General features: G+C 36.6%; 1 protein-coding gene across 4 annotated transcripts in view; it reads left to right on the top strand.

Moving 5' to 3' along the window:
- rhbdf1b (rhomboid 5 homolog 1b) overlaps nucleotides 1-19,395 on the top strand; it is a 51,068-nt gene that overhangs the window by 17,295 nt on the left and 14,378 nt on the right. For 2 of the 4 annotated variants that reach the window (XM_081392608.1, XM_081392607.1), the window contains 3 exons: nucleotides 12,074-12,221; nucleotides 12,342-12,484; nucleotides 17,658-17,771. In XM_081392608.1, coding sequence (XP_081248734.1) covers nucleotides 12,102-12,221; nucleotides 12,342-12,484; nucleotides 17,658-17,771 — 377 coding nt within the window. In that variant the 5' untranslated portion in view covers nucleotides 12,074-12,101. The remainder of the gene's footprint in view (nucleotides 1-12,073; nucleotides 12,222-12,341; nucleotides 12,485-17,657; nucleotides 17,772-19,395) is intronic. The other 2 variants (XM_081392610.1, XM_081392609.1) reach the window with 1 other exon arrangement.

Below are 19,395 nucleotides of genomic sequence, written 5' to 3'. Positions count from 1 at the left end.
TCCTCCCACTATTTTGGCTTCAAAACGTTGTACTTTGTAAGTGTTTATGGTAAAAATGATCAGAAGTCCCTCCAAAAGGATGACTGTGTATGCATTACAGCGGCTTTATAGGGGTATCCTCCTCTTTAGATGAAGCCCCTCCTTCCGAAATACAAAATGTGTTCTGATTGGTTTGCTAGCCCAGTTTGTTGTGATGTGAGCATGTTCCGGAAATGTCATTCCCCTTACCATAACACAGAGTTTCATTGGCTCAGGTGTAAATATTAATGATGGCATCAATTTTGCCATACCAATTCAAGCCCGATTTGAGTGTTTACGAACAAGAGGATCATGCACAAGAGCCTCAGAGCTAAACACTACATTAAGAGCCAGGTTTAGTAACAGCCTTTGCCAGTGTAAACCCTTTTTTGATGTTAAAAAACTACTGCCAGGATTTACTTAAGACACGCAGTAAAGAAATAGCGCTTATACTGTAAGGCGTGGACAGGGTTATTTTTGCGGCTTATTTTTTAGTTTCCCTTTTAGATGTAAAATTTATGGGAGGAGAGTACTTAAATGCAGGTGATTTACTAAGGTTTGCACTAGTCAGTCAGTTTAATGGTATTTGTGCCAGTATTTAACGGGCAAAAAAAAGTGTCTTAAACCAGACGCTAATTTGCACTGCTCTTGGTAGATTGCGTTGGTCAAATTATCCGGCTGTGTCTGCGTTCTTTAATTTGTGCGTTGTCATTAGATAACGTGCAGATCTTTCCACTACTATCTGCGCTTTGTTGGAATTGCACTCTCACTCTAATTTGCCCTGTTTAGTAGATCTGAGCCCAACACTAATGTTAGCTAGCAGGCTAGCGGAGCCAAACAGTTTTGCACATTGTTTTCATTGCAGCAACAACATAAATTGGAACTGTTAATAGAAAACATAACAACAAATAATAAAGCATGCATACAGGTTGTGATCCATAAACAACTGATTGTCCCGACAAAGTGGGAACCGCTCCGTCTTTCAGGAGAAGCTTTTGTGCGTAGCCGCCATTGTAGTCTCTTAGGATCTGGAATCTGTCCTCTGTAAAATGTAATTGTGCACATAGATAAACACTGTGGTTCAAAATAGTGCTGGGCGGTTTACCGGTTCATACCGAATACCGGTGTTTATTTTTGTTACGATATGAATTTTTAATATACCGCAATACCGGTGTATGTCGCTTTAATCGGAACGCGGCGCTGCGCGACACAGTCTCACCCCTCATTTACAACACACGTCTGCGGCGCATTACAGCTGCGACAAGGTTTTATTCCGTCCTCCACGCGGTGCGTCAAAATAGACTTGGCGCATATATTTAGCGAAGCGGCGCGGAGAGCCGCTTCTGGGAAGCTTCGATCTGAAACACAAGCATTGACTAGAATGGGCACGAGACGTGTGGGGGTGAGAGTGTCTTTTTTCTCGCGGCGCGCGTGTTTTTATACTGTATTAACGTATCTGAAGTGAACTGACGGTCTTTAGAAAAGTTTCTTTGTTATTACGATTGAATCTTTCTTTATCTTTCCTGATAAAGCAGTGTTTATGAGCGTTGCTGCTTTGTGTACAGCCGTTACCGGGGAAACCACTGGAAAGCGCTGGAAAGCGCGTCCTGCTGGCACCTCTTTGTAAACAGCCTTGCAAACCTGTATTATTAATATTAGTGTGGATTTTTTCTATAATATTCACTCATGACAATAAAATATGGCATTATAAGTAAATCTACTGCAGTATTTCCTCTCTCACTCAGTAGAAAATGTGGTTAACTAGTTAACTATCGCAGCTTCCGTTTCATGCTGACTTTAAAGCTCACTTGAAATTTAAATTCTGTCATCATTTACTCGCCCTTATGTTGTTCCAAACCTGTATGACATTTTCTTCCATGAAAGACATAAAGAGATGTTTAGCAGGTTGCCTGAGCTGCTTGGGAACCAGCGGCTGTCAAACTCCAAAAAAGTATCATAAAAGTAATTAATTTCATATGAAAACTTTGCGTGATGAAAGTTTATTGTTTGAAATTTAAATTATTATTCATTATAAGGCCCAGTCTGTTTTTAGCCTCTCCTCCAGGTTGATGCATCAAAAAGTAAATTTTTTGAAAGATGGATGCAATTACCTCAGAGACATTCACAGTGTCTTTGACTTTTTCTTTTTCTTTTTTGGAACTGATCTAGTTTTTCCTTCCAACAATATTATAGGATTAATATTAGACCTTTTTGAAAGCATCCTTTTGGTCTTACTGCCAGTAATAAGAATTCTTTGAAGGATAGTGCTTAATGGTTATATTTACAGTCAAATCATATAAATGTACAGTTTACAATATCCAAAAACATGCGATTGCATGCATTTGCAAAAAACACACATCCTCAGGCTTTTTGATTCACCCAATAAACTTAGGATAGGTACTTTAATTGTGGTCTTATAAATGATGTTCAATGTTATTTAAAGCTTGTGACAGCCTGCTTCTTCTTGACTGAAAGACTTGCAGCTTTCCTGTTTAAATAGGGAAGAATTTCTACCGATTCCTATAGAAATAATCACATGTCTTTCTGTTAAAACCCTTGCAGAGTCTAAAGTCTTTTGGGGAGGAAACATTTGGCTTTCGTCTGATTCGAGACCTTGTGCGTCTTTATTTGATCTTGGATGTCAGATGTTTGAAACATTCCTTTATTGTCTGTTTTCCTTTCAAGCTCATGCACCATCTGCGTACAATTAACATTTTATTTTCATACAGCGTGATCCAACAGAGAAAGTGTTCATGTCAAATTCACAGTGTGAAGATGCCTCATAATGAGCACTATTGTGAAAGCAGCCACTTCTTAGACAAAGGCGGCGATCCACCCCACAGCTCTCAAATACGACACCATTTGCCCATCTGCAGGGCTACAGATAGACTTTATCATTCTTATGCTTTCCTTTGAATAGAAGCCGTTGTCAACGTTTGGTTAAAAGAGGTTTTTATATGAGCACCATTCATGTTCTGCTGTGTAATGCTGGTGCGAGGCTTAGCCTGTTTGAGTTACATGTTTCTGCATGTTGATGGAAGCTGGGATTGTGAAGTATTAAGCAGAGGAACCGCTCAGTGGCTATTAATTGGGTGTGTTGGACTCACTGGAGAGAACTGATATGTGAACACAGACGGCATTCTTTGTTATATCCCAAAGTCAAGCTCTTGGCAGACATGAGTCAGGTAATGGAGGCCAGACAAGTTATTTTTAAGAAATATGCAAAGATGATTACACATGGCATTTTTCTTAAATTTGATATATGGGTCAAAGACATGTCTTTAATTTGTTTTTTAAAAATCAATAAAAATGCAATTCATGCATAAAATTATTAAAAACTTTTCTATGATGAGCATGTTTTTAATTTCTGCATGTAAATGCGTGAAAATAAAACCTTACGTAGTTTGGCATATTTTTTTTTATATAATTGTTTTAGGAAAAAACATTTTTCCCACTGCATTCTTAAATTTCCCCAATTTTGTTATATTAAAGGTCAATAATTTTTTTTGGAGATGATCTTTGGCATCCAAGGTAAAAAAAAAAACCACTCAATTTTATAATATGCATTGCAGCATCACCTCTTTTCTTACAGTGTCTGAAACAGTTCGATTAAAGGATTCGTTCTCTCTAAACCCCTCCTTTCTAAGAGCCTACTCTGCTCTGATTGGCCAGATGGCCCAGTCTGTTGTGATTGGTCTACTGCTTACAGCGTATGTCTTGAACCATATCTGAATTTCAGCTCCGGAGACCTCCTCAGCACTTGTACACTGAAAAAAATTATTAGTTGAATTTAATCAATTTTTTTTTTATCGTAAGTTGTTGCGCACAATTGATTTTAGCTACATTTAAACAAATGCATTAAGTTGAACTAAAATTGATTAAGTTCAACTTAATGTATTTATTTAAATGTAGCTAAAATCAATTGTATGCAACTACTTACAATAAAAAAATTGATTAAATTCAATAAATTTTTTTCAGTGTTTGTGTGCAACCACTTACGATAATTTTTTTTATTAAATTCAACGAATCATTTTTTTCAGCGTATATACAGTGAAATGAACAGTCATTATGGTGTTGGTTTCAATTCAAGTCCTCATCCTTTGAAAGAGCATGCAAAGTGGATTCACAGTGCAGAAAACAGCATCTTATCGACATGTCGACAACACACACCAAACTCTTCCAGGCCTCAGCTTCAACAATGTTTGAGAGCAGGTCAAAATGTGTTCGCAAGCAGCCAATAAATAGGCTGGAATTATGCAAATTCGTAACAAACATACAGTACATAAGTGTGTAAGACTTGAATTACTGAGGACTCGTTTCAAGCAGTTCTGAAAACTGAATCTGGCCTTTCTTTTGGGAGACAATAACTCTATTTATCATGCACTTTGACCTTTTACACAGACCTCTTACAAAAACAGAAAGGTAATATCTGAATTTTTTTTATAGGGGCACTTTATTTTTTGCAAAAAGTTGTATGCTAACTCAAAGTCATGGATAATTCAGGTTATGTTAATGTCACTTCCCCGAAACCTTAATGATATTTATATATTAATTGATAGTTCACGATACTTGACGGTCCTACAAGCCTATAAAGTTTGGCGTGTTGGTGTCCGTCTTACTGGAAGAGACTTAAATCACCGTGGCTTACAGTAAATGTAAATCAGGGACTGGTTTGTGTCTCCACACTCTCTCTTACGAAGTTTTGACTGCTGTTTCCTGGTGGTTCCACGCAAACGACATCAACATCAGGTTTGCGTTTTTTGTGTGCCATTCATGTGAGTGCCAGGTTTACTCATTTATGGTTGTGAGACTTGGCCTGTTTTTGCTCATACTCTGCTACAGTTGTCAGATTAACCGAGCGTCTTTCTGCCGGTTCTTCAATGAATTTGGCTCAAAAGTTCCCTCCATTTTCAACCATTATTACGCTGTCACAATCACAGCATATTAAGTATAAAACAGTCTGCCAGACGAGCCACTCTTTTAAAGGGTTGTCTGTTTTTAGAGTTGGGAACTATATTATTCTCAAACAGCTTTGGCAGTTGCAAAGACTGATTCACGTGGGAGTGAATGCATAATTGAAGGGATTTTCCAGAAGTGAATTGCTTTTGTTTCTGAAATATTGCAATTTTCTTCCCTTAAATGATGTTATGGAAGTGTTGAAGCACTTGTGTCCATCTGAATTAATGACACATAGTGACTTTATTAGCACAGTTTTAACGTTTCCATCAAAAACCAGTGAGGATTTTAACAGCAAAATTCAAATCAATACAGACAGCCCACACAGCGAGTCCTCTCCAGTGGGAAATGCTCCAGGCGGCCATCACCCTGGAAAGTATTTAAATGGAGATCACATGCTGTTTTGGCACGTGCTGCAGAAAGTCCTCTTGGCTGGCGATGGACGCAACTGAGACAGAAAGATGTTTGCTGGCAGGTCAGAAGATGGATCTGAAGTCTCCTAGCAGGAACCGTTCAACACCTTTGCTCCTCCCAGCATGCACTCTGGGATCACCACCAGTGCCACTCTGTCAGCACACTGAAATCCAGGCATACTAACTCTGATGTTTTAAAGCTGCATCACTCTGAAGCACAGCCACGGAGTTTTAATGGACCGTTTTGTTCATTTAAAGAGCCGTAAGTGTGTTCAGTCTTCAGCCAAGAGAAACAGACGAGCTCTACTGGCCTTGCATAGATTAGTTTAAATTAATTTCAAGATGGTTTATTTTGGTCTAGCGTCTTATACTCACCAAAGCTGCATTTATTTGATCTCAATGACTGTAAAAAGATATAGTAATATTGTAAAATATTCTATTTTAACATATTTTAAAATGTAATTTATTCCGGTGATGGCAAAGCTGATCTTTCAGCATAATTTCCCCAGTCTTCAGTGTCAAATGATCCTTCAGAAATCATTCTAATATGCTGATTTCATATAATTATCACTGTTGCAAACAGTTGTGCTGCTTAATTACACCCCCCCCACACACACCATTTAAATAACATTATGAATGTCTTTAATCTCACTTTTGATCATTTTAATGTATATTCGGTGAATATGTATTTTTTTATCTTACTGACCCCAAACAGCGATGTACATTAAAATACAATTCATATGTACAATTCTCTATGAGCATCTTTTTTCTGTATTAAAATTCACTTTGATATTAATTTCTCCTATATGATAAAGAAAACAAAACTTAAAACAATGAAATTCTTTATTAATGAATACTTTTATTCTAAGCATAATCTTTAAATATTTTCATCTAAAAAAATATAATCTATCAACAATACTACAGAATTACTTATTAATATCTGTATTATATTATTCACCATATTTTTTTATTAATTTTTTAATAAAAAATATTTTTTCTTTTAATAAAGGTGACTGATCATAGAAATCTTGCTGCAAGGTTAAGCTAGCTTGCTGGTGAAAACGCGGGAGAGTGAGATCTCCATCATATGAACACTAGTTGAACAAGTTAACTCTAAGATCAGGCTGACCCATCATGCAGAGGTCAGCTGAGTCATTATAGCGCACTCTATCCATATTTAACCTCACTGGCCAACCAAAATAAATGCGATGAAACAGTGCAGAACGGCTCTAGCAGTCCAGTGGTATGTGCGGCATTTCCCAGAATGTGCAGGGAGCGCTCTGCCCGGATCAGCCGGATTCATGCCCAATCGCTTGGTTCCTAAAGGTGCATGCGAGTTTTTCAGCATTTATTGATGCCAAATGCGCCATTAGGTAAAGTTTCTTCACCTCTGTGCTTAATGCACTGCACAGAGATTATCATTGGACATGTCTTTCTTTGTTTAAAATATTAACCTGGAGCACAAATCAGAGTAAATATCACAGCAGCGTTTCAGTTATTAGAGTTGAATGAATGTGCCTCTTTTGTGAAGGTTTCTATTGACGTCAAAAGGATGAAAAACACAGATCAGATTCCTGTGGCTTCTGAATGTCTTTGTCGTCCCTCTTTTCTGTTAGGAACTATTGTGTCAAATTGTTGCTCATGGAATAAATTTGTCTCAGTCGAGCCAGTGTTTCGAACAAGACCAGCAGTTTTTAGCCATCTTTTGCAGAAAAAAATGTGCGTGTCCCATTAGTCAGTCAGCAGTCAGTTTCTTACTGGAACCATTTTGACCTTCTATATTAAGAAGTGTCCCAAAAGTGTCCCATTAGTCAGTCAGCAATGGGTTGTTGAGTTTCTTACTGTACCATTTTAAACTTCTATATTAATATATTTAAAGATTTGTTTGAAAATGAAATAAGTAATTGCGAGAACTACAGATTGCATCCACAAAATAAGGAAAATGCTACGGTGTTGAATCCAGAGCACATCTTTTCATAGAATCGTGTATGTGAGAGTGAAAGCAGAGAAAAAGCATCCCTGCTCAGGAAGGAAGTGCTTTCCAAATGAGGTCATTCATCATGTACATCTGCCTTCTAGTCCTTTCTACAAAAACTCAGTGTCCCATTTGGAACATCTGGCCCAAGTCAAAACATCACCCATGTCCTTTCCAGCACAGACCTCATGTAGGAGGACCTCAGGAAGGAGAACTATGATTACAAAGGAGGAAACTCATTAATTGCGTCAGAGTAAAAGAGTAATTTGGTTTCGTTACAAGTTGAGCTCAATCGACATCAAAAAATCGAATGTTAATGGAGAGTCCCTTACAATGTGGCCAGTTTTTGAAATGTGATGTTTATAATTTCATAGAAATTGTGTAAATTATTTGTTAAATATTGTGTTTTATTTGAGCTGTAACACTCTCGTAATATTGTACGGTTGCTTTTGATGTATGGCATTTTACATTTTCATGGCAACAGTACCGTTAAAAAACAGGATTTCACTTTACACAAAACAGTTTGCATTTGGAAGATGTTCTGACGTACAGTGTTTCTCATTTCTACACAGATGTTTCATTTGTTCCCAGTAAGCAAAAGTTTATTAGTCATAATACATTTTATTAGTCGTAATAGTCTTGTTAATTCCACATTCACATTTGTGAATCCAGTACAAAATACCTCATTTGGTGGATTGATTGCGGGTGCATTTGTGAATTTGCGCCTCAGATAATGAGAGAATATTGAGGCCCCTGATGTGATTTGCTTTTGATTATAAATGTTTTTATTCACCTCAGTGCTCTAAAAGACTCAGTATACACAGTATTTTGCTGTAATAACAAACTTTACAAACACAACAGCCTACTCATGTGGGCTCCTTATGTCATTTCTTCTGTATGAGAAACAATTCTTTTGGATCACTATCATTGAACGGTTTGACCAAGCTGTGATGAATTAAAAACAGAGAATATACAGTATACTGCTTTAGAAACCGTAATTGTTTTATATTCTTGGACAAATAGCATATAAACAGCTGTGTTTTCTTGTAATGAATGTGAAACGGATCACATCTGTGTGTAGGAGTCATTAAGGGAAGGAAAATAACCCCTTTAGTGTCAATATAACTAGTAATCCATATTTTACATCAGTTCATTTGAGTTCAGATTGTGTGCCTTCCGCATAACCTGATTAATATTTTATAAAGTGTTTGCTGGGAGATGTATATCAGGCCAGATCTGTGCTAGTTTTTATTGCTGTTTGCTTGTTGCTAACAGCTATGAGCTGAAAGTCTTTATATGGTAACTAGCAATTAGGTTACTGGATTCAAGTGGATTTCTGGGAAATTCTTGGTTCCTCTAATGTCCAGTTTCTGTTGTGGTTTTAAGTCAATCGCTGTGGTTTTATCAGCAGTTTAGTATGATTGGAAAAGAAAGGCTATCATTTCTTGTCAAAGGTAGAGAAGATACAGTAAATTCATCAAGAGCTTATAAATGCTTGTATCTGTGACCTAAGCTAATCGTTTGCCAGTTGTCACATTTTGCTCTAACCTGTGCTTCCAATGCACATTGCAATGGAGTCAAGACATGAAATAGTTCTGGGAAATACTGAAAGTCAAGATATAAATATAAAGAAATTTTCTTTTGTCGGTTTATAAGGGTCAGTGCTACTCTCTTGCGCAAACCTGAAATTTACAACCTCATTTTAATGTGTTTGTTTGGATAAAAATGTGGTCTGCGCTAGGATGTGGTGGGATTCCCCAAATAACGCATAGGGTGTTATTTGAAGGATTAAGTTTAACTTTTAGTAAAGTAAGTGCCCTAGTTTTCTTAAGCAAAAAAGCGCTATTCATTCATGTTTCTGCAATGCTTCATGATCTAAACTGTCTGTATAGTCACTGAGAGTAGGTGTCAAATAGCACTTTGGGCTGATTCTCAAGTCATTTCAAATAAAGGCAATAAGTTCAATAATTATATTACAGAGTCTATATAGTATTCAGCCACAGACATTTAGAAAATAACATTGAAAACTGAACAGAACAACAGGCTCTGATTTGTCCTGTGTGTGTTGCTTTGAAAAGCTATATTTTCACTTACAACCAAGCACACATAAAACTATTTTGTAGTCACATTTTTTCATTGCTTTCATGAAATCTTGAAGTCTGAGGCTCTGGTAATCCATCAGAAAACAAATTCTCTTTATGACTGTATCTATATTTACATTGGTGTAATACAATATTAAAATATTATAATAAATAAATTATATAATACAATAATAAATCATTTTTATTATTTTATTTGGCATTACAAAAATAGATCTGTTTTTATAATTAATTTAAAGCTGTTAATATTACTATATATATTGCAATTATTACAAGTCTCGGAATTGTTTTAGCTATTGTATTAGCTATTTAGTTATTGAATATGGCACTGTTAATATTTGGTTTTGGTAGACTAGATCTGCTACACTGCAGCTGCTGGAGAGCAAGCATGGACTTGCTAATATATACACAGACACATTGCCGTGAGCGTGTAAGATATGCTGCTGCACAAATAGACATACTTAAAGGAATAGTTCACCCAAAAATGAAAATTCTGTCATCATTTACTCTCCCTCAAGTTGTTCCAAACCTGTATGACTTTCTTTCTTCTGCTGAACACAAAAGAAGATATTTGAAGAAAGTCTGTAACCAAACGACTGATGGACCCCATTGACTTCCATAGTAGGAAAAAAAAAAATACTATGGAAGTCAAAGGGGACCAGCAACTGTTTAATTACCAACCTTCTTTAAAATATCTTCTTTTGTGTTTAGCAGAAGAAAGGAAATCATACAGGTTTGGAACAACTTGAGGGAGAGTAAATGATGACAGAATTTTCATTTTTGGGTGAACTATCCCTTTAAATCCCCTAGCAGATTTATGCAGGTGGAGCTGGGGGAGGAATTCTGATAACATGTTGTTGTATGAGCTTGAAACTATCAACAGTTCTGGAGCTGTGCTGATATGAAACATTTTGGTTATGCATTTTCTGTTTGTTTGCCTGTGCTTTTTAAAGTTAGCAGCTCTGGGAAATGTTTTTTATCATCGGTATTGACCTGTAGTGCACTAACAGCAGGGACAGACCCACTTGAGTTAAGTGCCTCGATAGAGAAAGACTGTGATGTTACTCCACTGTTCTAGTGACCCCAATTTGAAATTGAACAGTGTTTGTGTTAGCACCCCAGCCTATCTGACCACCCCATCACACATCTTTCAGGAGTTTTCTTTTGTTTAAATTAAAACATTCCTATAGGATTACAAACTGCTCTGCTTTGAAGGGAAAAACTATACATGGGCAAAGGCACACTCTTGAAAGAAAAGGTTCATGGGATCATTTTATGGATTTATTAATTTTGTTTTAATTCAGTTTTTCAAATTTAATTTAATTGTTTGAATAAACAGCTCATAAACGTACTTTGAGTAGAAAAAAATAATGAAATAACATGTTAAGCAAGCATGAAGTATTATGCAATCAAGGGTTAGTTCACCCAAAAATGAAAATTCTGTCAGTAATTACTCACCCTCATGTTGTTCCAACCCCGTAAGACTTTTGTTCATCTTCGGAACACAAATTAAGATATTTTTGATGAAATCTGAGTGCTGGATCACTCCTCCACAGGCTTATGGACACTATAACTTGCTGGCCCAGAAAATGTATTAAAGACATTGTTAATATAGTCCAAGTGACTCCAGTGGCTCAATCTTAAGTTTATAAAGCGACGAGAATACTTTTTGTGCGCAAAAACAAACAAAAATAATGACTTTATTCCACGTGCAACACAGAAGCGCTGCACAAAAACACTACATGAAAAAACTCGAGGCCCAGAGAGAAGGAAATGAAAAGTGGAATAAAGTCATTATTTTTGTTTGTTTTTGCGCACAAAAAGTATTCTCGTCGCTTTATAAACTTAAGATTGAGCCACTGGAGTCACTTGGACTATATTAACGATGTCTTTAATACATTTTCTGGGCCAGCAAGTTAAGGTGTCCATAAAAGCCTGCAGAAGGAGTGATCCAGCTCTCAGATTTCATCAAAAATATCTTAATTTGTGTTCAGAAGATGAACGAAAGTCTTACGGGGTTGGAACAACATGAGGGTGAGTAATAACTGACAGAATTTTCATTTTTGGGTGAACTAACCCTTTAAGACATATAGAACCTTTTTTGGCATAAAGAGTTCTTTATATTGAGTCAAGGACCCTTTTTTTCTAAGAGAGCTACAAACAATTTCAAATAGTTAAACTGCAGAAAAAGCAGGACATTTGCATCCTCTGGTGGAGAAGTCAGGAATACACTTTTCTCACATTTGATATTTTTAAGTGAACTGAAGCATTGTGACAGGCTACTATGAATTACTGTATTAGTGTTCATACTGTATGTGCATAGCTGCCCATTTCATAAGACGATTAATTAAAATAATTAAAATATGTCTCATCTGAGCATTGACACTGTGAGTCCCAGGAGGACAAAAGCAGCTGTAGTTTTACTCTGATGTGACTGCAGTCTCAGCAGTGCATCATCATGTCTCAACAACCAGATGGAAATGCGGATTATTTTGGCATGTGTCTTATGTAAGGCAGCAATGTTGTGTGTGTGTGTGTGTGTGCATTGTTCACCCATATCTGTGCATTTATGTGTGTTTGAGCTGTTTATCTGACCCTGTTTGATCCTACAGCTGGCTGGCGAAGGGAGGGGTGGCAGACATGGCCGACGCTGAGGACGAGAGCACGAACAGCAGCCTGCAGAGGAAGAAACCACCCTGGCTCCAATTGCACATCCCCACTGTCCCGAAACCCATGGAGGAACAGAATAACTTTCTCCAGGTGGGTATTTGATGCTAGACTTTTGCTCTAGATCAAAGAGATATTGTTTTACTTTGAAACACTTGTGTTTCCATGAAATAAAAAAGAATTGAAATATTTTACCATTCACCTGTCCTACAGCCCGTCATGCGTAATAGCTTGTACCTGCGGAGTGCCAGTGTACCCACTGAAAACATTCAGCTCAGATGCCCGCCGGTCGACCCCAATGCCTGCCGCAGACCCTCGGTCCTACGCAAACCCTCCATCTCCCAGACCATCAAGAGGTAAAATTACACATCCACAAACTCTACCGTTCAAAAGTTTGGGGTCGGTAAGAATTTTTTTTTTTTCAAATAATACTGGATCAATTGATCAAAAATTACAGTAAAGACATATTTCAAATTTAAAGCTTTCTATTTCAAATAAATGCTCTTCTTTTGAGTATTATTTTTAGTTTTTTACTGTATTTTAGATCAAATATATGCAGCCTTAATTGGTGAGTATAAGAGACTTCTTTCAAAAACATACAAAAAATCTTATCAACCCCAAACTTTGACCAGTACTGTAAATCTAAGGTAAAATGTAGAATTTCACTCATGGAACTAAATGTAAAAAAATAAATGAAGATTTAGTTCAATAGTTTTCAATCTGCTTCAACTGGTTGGACACACTGATTGTCCCGTCCCAAACTTACAGAGCCAATGTTTTCCTAGCGCTGCAAAAGGCATAGCATTTACATTTTACTGGCTTACTTGCTTGTAGTTAAGTGTCTTGGCAGTAGGAAAAGAAATGTAACAATGAAGATATTAACTTTATTTACTGTTCTCTTGTACTTTACAATTGTCTTTGGTGTGTACCACATGTTTTGCATAGTTGTGTCTTTTGTGATGCTGTGTTGTGTTGAGTCATTTTCTTGACAAGCTCATGGTGGCTAGCTAATATGCATGCAGGGATGTTAAAAGTTATTTGAAGTGTCATTACATCTAGTCAAATTCACTAAACAAACAGATACACCCATGCAAATCCACATATAATAAAATCTGCAGTAGCATAATGCTGGCTGGCACAGTAGCAAAACTGATAACAGTTTCACAACCTTGTTTATTTCAGTGTCATATTGGAGTTGCTCAAAACTTGTTTTAATGCCAGGTTGGCACACTGACTTTATGTGTCATTGTGTATTGCTGTTTGAAGTAGAGATTAGGAGTAAACGTTTTTTGGCCACCGTTGTCTTATTTCAGTTCCATGGGGGAAAGATGTTTCTGAAAAAGATGCACAACTTCTTCTAAAATATATTCTTCATTTAGTACATATACTGTCTTTAATGATTCATTAGCCTTTTGGCCTCCTGGAAAATCCATCTTGAGCTTTTAGCTGAGTTTATAGCTAGTCCAAGCTGGTCAATTGGATACTGAATTGCAAAAACATGTTTGACCACCTTAAAGTGGAATGGCCAGTTGGTCCAAAATGGTCTATTAGGGTCAATGACTGTCTGAAACCAGTTAAAAAACAGCTACATGTTCCAAAACACTAGAGCTGGATTTTCCAACAAAGGCATTCTAGTCTCTTAAAAATGAGTAGTTTTACTGAAAATTTAAACTTTAAACTGAAAATTACCTCATGATTTACTCACCCTCAAGCCATCCTAGGTGTGTATGACTTTCTTCTTTCAGACGAATACAATCTGAGTTATATTAATGAACACCCTGACGCTTCAGAGCTTTATAATGGCAGTGGATTGCAACCAACAGTTCGAAGCTCAAAAAAGTGCATCCATCCATCATAAAAGTGCTCCACACGACTCCAGGGGGTTAAGAAAGGCCTTCTGAAGCAAAACCATGAGTTTCTGTAAGAAAAATATTCATATTTAATACTTAACTATAAAATAAAATAACTAGCTAACTAACTAGATTTGCTAACTAACCTATGCAAGTAATGTGACGTACTGCTGATATTTATGCTACGCCATGACGCACTACGCTACTTTCGATGTCATAAGTTGCACTTTAGGCATATGTTCGTTTTGCAGGAAGCTAGAATTTTACTTTGTAACGTGTTAAATATGAATCTTTTTCTTCTGATGGTTGCAGTGGTTGCAATCCACTGCCATTATAAAGCTCGGAAGCATCAGGATGTTTATTAATACTAGTGCAGTGCCTGTGCAAAATCAGTTAATAGTTAAGAACATAATAGCCAGTTTTAGCATTGAGATCAGGCTATGTTTGACTTGTTGACTACTATCCAGTTAACGACCGATAAAACAAGGTTAAGCACAACAAAGGAGAACACATAAACAGCTAACTTGGTTGTTTCAATGATGAAAAGTATGGATGGCTTACACTGGAAAGATGGGGATTCGCCGTCACGATTGGTAAGAGGAGAGTTAAGCTCGTTTAAGCCTGCATTGCCTACATGAGCTATCCTGTTGAATAGGCAGGGCAACAATTTAACATAGCATATTCAACATCACATAGTTACAGGCTAACTTCAGCATGCATGACACAGTAATAACTTAGCATTGAGACTATGCTTGAGCAAACAGTTTGGGAATAAGCTACTACAAATGATGGCCGTGAAAGAGATGGTGAATAGCATAGGCTGCTATTAAAAAGTAGCGATAACGTTAAGCGCACCAGAATAAAATATATTCAGAAGTAAACAGTGTAGCTGACTTACAGATTCAGTTAACATCCACAAATGAATAAGCATGACGATTCAGGGAGCAGGCTACACAGTAAACTCGGAAAAAAAACACAAACCTCTAATGTCAGAATGTTTATTTTTAAACCACAACCTTCTAAACATCTTCAATGTGTGTTTTTTTTACCAATATATTTACCGATATCTTTTGCATTTCTAATCCAAACATTGTCAAACTTCGCACTGCACTTACTCGTGCCCGTAGCGAGACACCTGTCAAGTTTGAAATCCATCGGACTAACGGTTCGAGAGATATGCGAATAACAGACACACACACAGACAGACAGACAGACGTTCCTGTAATTTATAGATAGATAACTCCGATTGTATTCGTCTGAAAGAAGAAAGTCATATACACCTAGGATGGCTTGAGGGTGAGTAAATCATGGGCTAATTTTCGTTTGAAAGTGAACTCCTTTAATAACATACAATCTAAAATTCAATTTAGGTGACCTGTTGCCACAACTTAAACAAATGCATGGATGCAAGATAAAAATTCTAGATGCAAACATTATTTTGATAAGTTCTGTTCTGTTGACATAATGTTGATCAATACATCAACTTAAAGGAACACTCCGACTTTTTGGGACTTTAACTTATTCACAGTATCCCCCAGAGTTAGATAAGTCCATTAATACCTTTTTCATTTCTGTGCGTTCTGTAAGTGTTATTTGACGCACCCACCGCTAGCCTAGCTTAGCACAAAGACTGGATGTAAATGGATAATGGTAGCATACTAATCCCAATAAGTGCAAAATAATGCAAACATTTTCCAATTTACATGTTGTGATCTGTATAGTCACAGCGTGTACAAATAACAAGGCTATATGAGACAGAGACCATTTTTAATGGTATTATAAATACTGGGAACTATATTCTCACTAGGCGTAGGAGCACAGCTACTTGGGCGGAGCAGCTACTTGGGCGGAGTGATTAGCGCAGCACACGAGACGCCCTGTTGTTGATTTAGCAGTGCTCCTACGCCTAGTGAGAATACAGTATAGACTTATCTAACTCTGGAGGATACTGTGAATAAGCTAAAGTCCCAAAAAGTCTGAGTTTTCCTTTAATATTGTGTATAATTTAAGCTGATATTTCTTATTTTTTTAATTATTTGATTATGAATGAATGAATGAATTTAGTAACTTAAATGAAATTATCTTGATATGTCTAGGGCAGTGGATTTCTATTTTACAGCATACTTTGCATTAGACTGAATAAGGAGAATAAATGTTATTAACAATTATTGATGTTTGATGTGTTTTTTAGTAAAGGGAAAGCTGTTAGTGTTTATTGCTGTTATTTTTGACATTTAAAAGACTTTCTGTTATATTTCTGGTTACATTACTACCAAGAGTAGTGCTCGTGGTAAATAACTTGCATAGTATGTGCTATGCAAACTCTGTTCATTTGAACTGAAATAAATACAATTTAATTGGTTCCAGGGTCACAACTCAGTTATATTAAAATTAGTTGGAACTAGAGCTGCACTATTCTGGATAAATTGAGAATCATGATTTTTTTTTTTTTTTTAAATAGAGATCACGATTCTCCCACGATCCTGAAAGGACACCTAAACAAAACATGTAATTTACTACAAAAATACGACAAAATATGTATTACTGCAGTCTATTTAAAAATGTTTAATTAATTTTACTGAATTATTTGTTTAAAAAAAAATGGGTTGATTGAATGATTCAGTGACTCACGAATAAATACTTCACTTAATTGTTTCATTACTGGATTACTGGCGTTTTTGAATCAGCAGGGTGTTTTTTTTTTTTTTTTTGCCGTAACAATTTAAGCGTTATTAAACTATCGTTATTTGAAGCACCAAGTTACGCTTTTTTGATCGCTACCGTAGACATTAGTGTTTATATCCAAAATAGAAACTTTTATCTCAGTAGGTATTTCTTTAGTAATTTTAATATTTTAAACACAGAAATAACGATAATGTGTGATTGAAAATACGGTTAGTGAAGTTGTTTCATACCTAAACGTGACTGCTTTCTCGAACTGGGTCAGCGGTAGTGCAAACACATTTGAATGTTTAATAGACAGGCAAATTATTTATTAAGATCTTGTTATTGTTATTTAGGAATAAGATCGCGTGGGTGTTTGAATCGATATTGCGATCTTTTAACGCTTAATTCGCAGCTCTTACTTTTTTTAATAATCAACTTTTCAAAATTGTATTGCTAGAAATGATTAAGTTCCTCTAACTAAATGTAGTATATTGGTTGCTCATACTTTGATTAGAAGTTGCATTAATCTTTTTAGAGTAACTTATGCTGTGACTAAGCTAAAAGGCCAATATGCATTACAGGTACTAAATAAAGATTTTTTTTTTATCTGTATTCTTTTTAAATCTCTGACTGCTCCTTAGACTCAGTAACTAGTGCTGTTTATCTTAATGGCTTGCGATGTTTTATGAATTCTTTATGTATGGATGAAGTCCTCCACTGTGAGGAGACACAGCAGTAAATCAAACTAATGTTCGTTTTGACTGCATGTGTGCATCTTTCTCAGCATCTGTTCTTGTGCTCAAATTTTGTATGACATAGAGTCTGTCCTCTTTATTAACCTCCTTTCTGCTTTTCTACTGCAATTAAGATGACCCTGTCAACTTTTTAAATGCATCAATTTTTTTCCCATCTCTGCTTTTCTTCTGTAACCTAACTGGTTGCTTTTCTATCTTTTCTCTTCCCCTGTTTTCTCATCTGCCTTTCCTGATCCTCCTCACTTCATCCCCTCCAGTCCCACAGGGAAGAGGGTACACTTTGAGCAGATGAGCACCGTCCTGGTTAAAGGCCAGTGTTTATCACGTCTGGAACCCCCCAGACGTCAGTCACTGCCGCAAATCGTCCTCAGGTACCGTGGAACAATATATATGGAACCAATATATATGGAACCAATATTTTTAAGTTTTTTAGGAGTAGTAGTTTCAGTGTGTAATTTCAGAATGTGTCGTTTTTTCGAATTAATTATGTGATGGGGGGCATTTTTATTGTCTTTTAACACTCTTTCATAAAATAAACAAATAAATAAATAATAATCTGGTTTTCATCAGTATTTTGAAACATTCAAGACTTTTTAAATCCAGTTCGCCCACACTAAGTTTAAGATGAATCATATAATATAGCATAGCCCCTCTGACAGCTATTTGCCGCTCCCTGATCATCCATAATACTTCATTTGGCTTTGAAAGAATGTCAGAACACACACACACACACACACACACACACACACACACACACACACACACACACACACACACACACACACACACACACACACACACACACACACACACACACACACACACACACACACACACACACACACACACACACACACACACACACACACACACACACACACACACGTCAGACTCCTACACTTACTTGAAAAAGAGTTCCTTTCTTCCTCTACACAAAAACAGGAGCGAATCAAAGCCTTCACATCTGTGTCTTTGGGTTTGGCTGTGTTCTAAGATAATCAACTGATAGTGTATTGACTCTTGAGTCCACCATGTGTCTACCATCAAAGGAATATCTGAGCTGTGGGAGAAGAACATGTCACGGCAGAAAGTGTTATTCACAATGCTGTAAAAATTGCTTATGTGGGCCTCTTTCGGCTATTTTCAACTCTGCCGCTGTTTGTGACTCATGCTTTATTAATGTAAACCTTGTCTTGCACAGGTTTCTGGAGTGTAGTAGGCTGAAGTTGTGGATGTGTTTTGTCTATATTATTACTGATTCATTTGGGGAAGAAATGATTAATCATTGTTATTTTACTGTATTGACACCATACAGCCCTAGTTTCTACCAGTAAGATATAAAAATACTATGACAGTTGTTTAACATAACTGTTTTCTATTATTTATTTAATATATTATTTAATAAAAAAGTGTTATAGGCCTACATGAAAAAATATTTAATTCAGGAAACATATCTTAGCTTAATTTTATCTAACAAAGTGGGTCTTTATATGAAGATATATAGCTGCCTTTATAGTTTATTAATGGGATCATATATTTAGGGGTCCTCAACTTGTTTGAATACCCCTGCTCTATAAACGAGTTTAACCGTACCATATCCCCATTCAAATCCTCTGCCACTGACAAAACTATCCACAAGTTAATTGATTGACTGTCCAAACTCATAACTGTTAAAGTCCACTAATGTGCACAGTGCCTATAGTGCATTTTGAGAATTGCATGTCAAATTAAGATAATTTCTTTCCCTCCACCGGGGTATTTGAAGGATGGAGTCCTTTGTCTTGCAAATGTGTTGTCTTTACCCTTGTAGATGAGGATTTTGTGTTATTCAGGATTATTGCCTGCTCTGTGGGACATAGTATTATTGCTTGAGGCATGTGTAATTGTATGTGTGAGTGTATGGTCATGATTGAATTGTGCAAACTGAGTCTAGTCCCAGTTCTCACACTTCCCTCATGTTTCGACACGTCGACCCTCTCTCTCTCTTCTCTCTGT

The sequence above is a fragment of the Scardinius erythrophthalmus genome (assembly GCF_964197995.2).
Source record: "Scardinius erythrophthalmus genome assembly, chromosome: 18".
Lineage (NCBI taxonomy): Eukaryota > Metazoa > Chordata > Actinopteri > Cypriniformes > Leuciscidae > Scardinius > Scardinius erythrophthalmus.
Note: the sequence above shows the minus strand (reverse complement) of the source record. Positions and strands in the feature narration are given on the sequence as shown.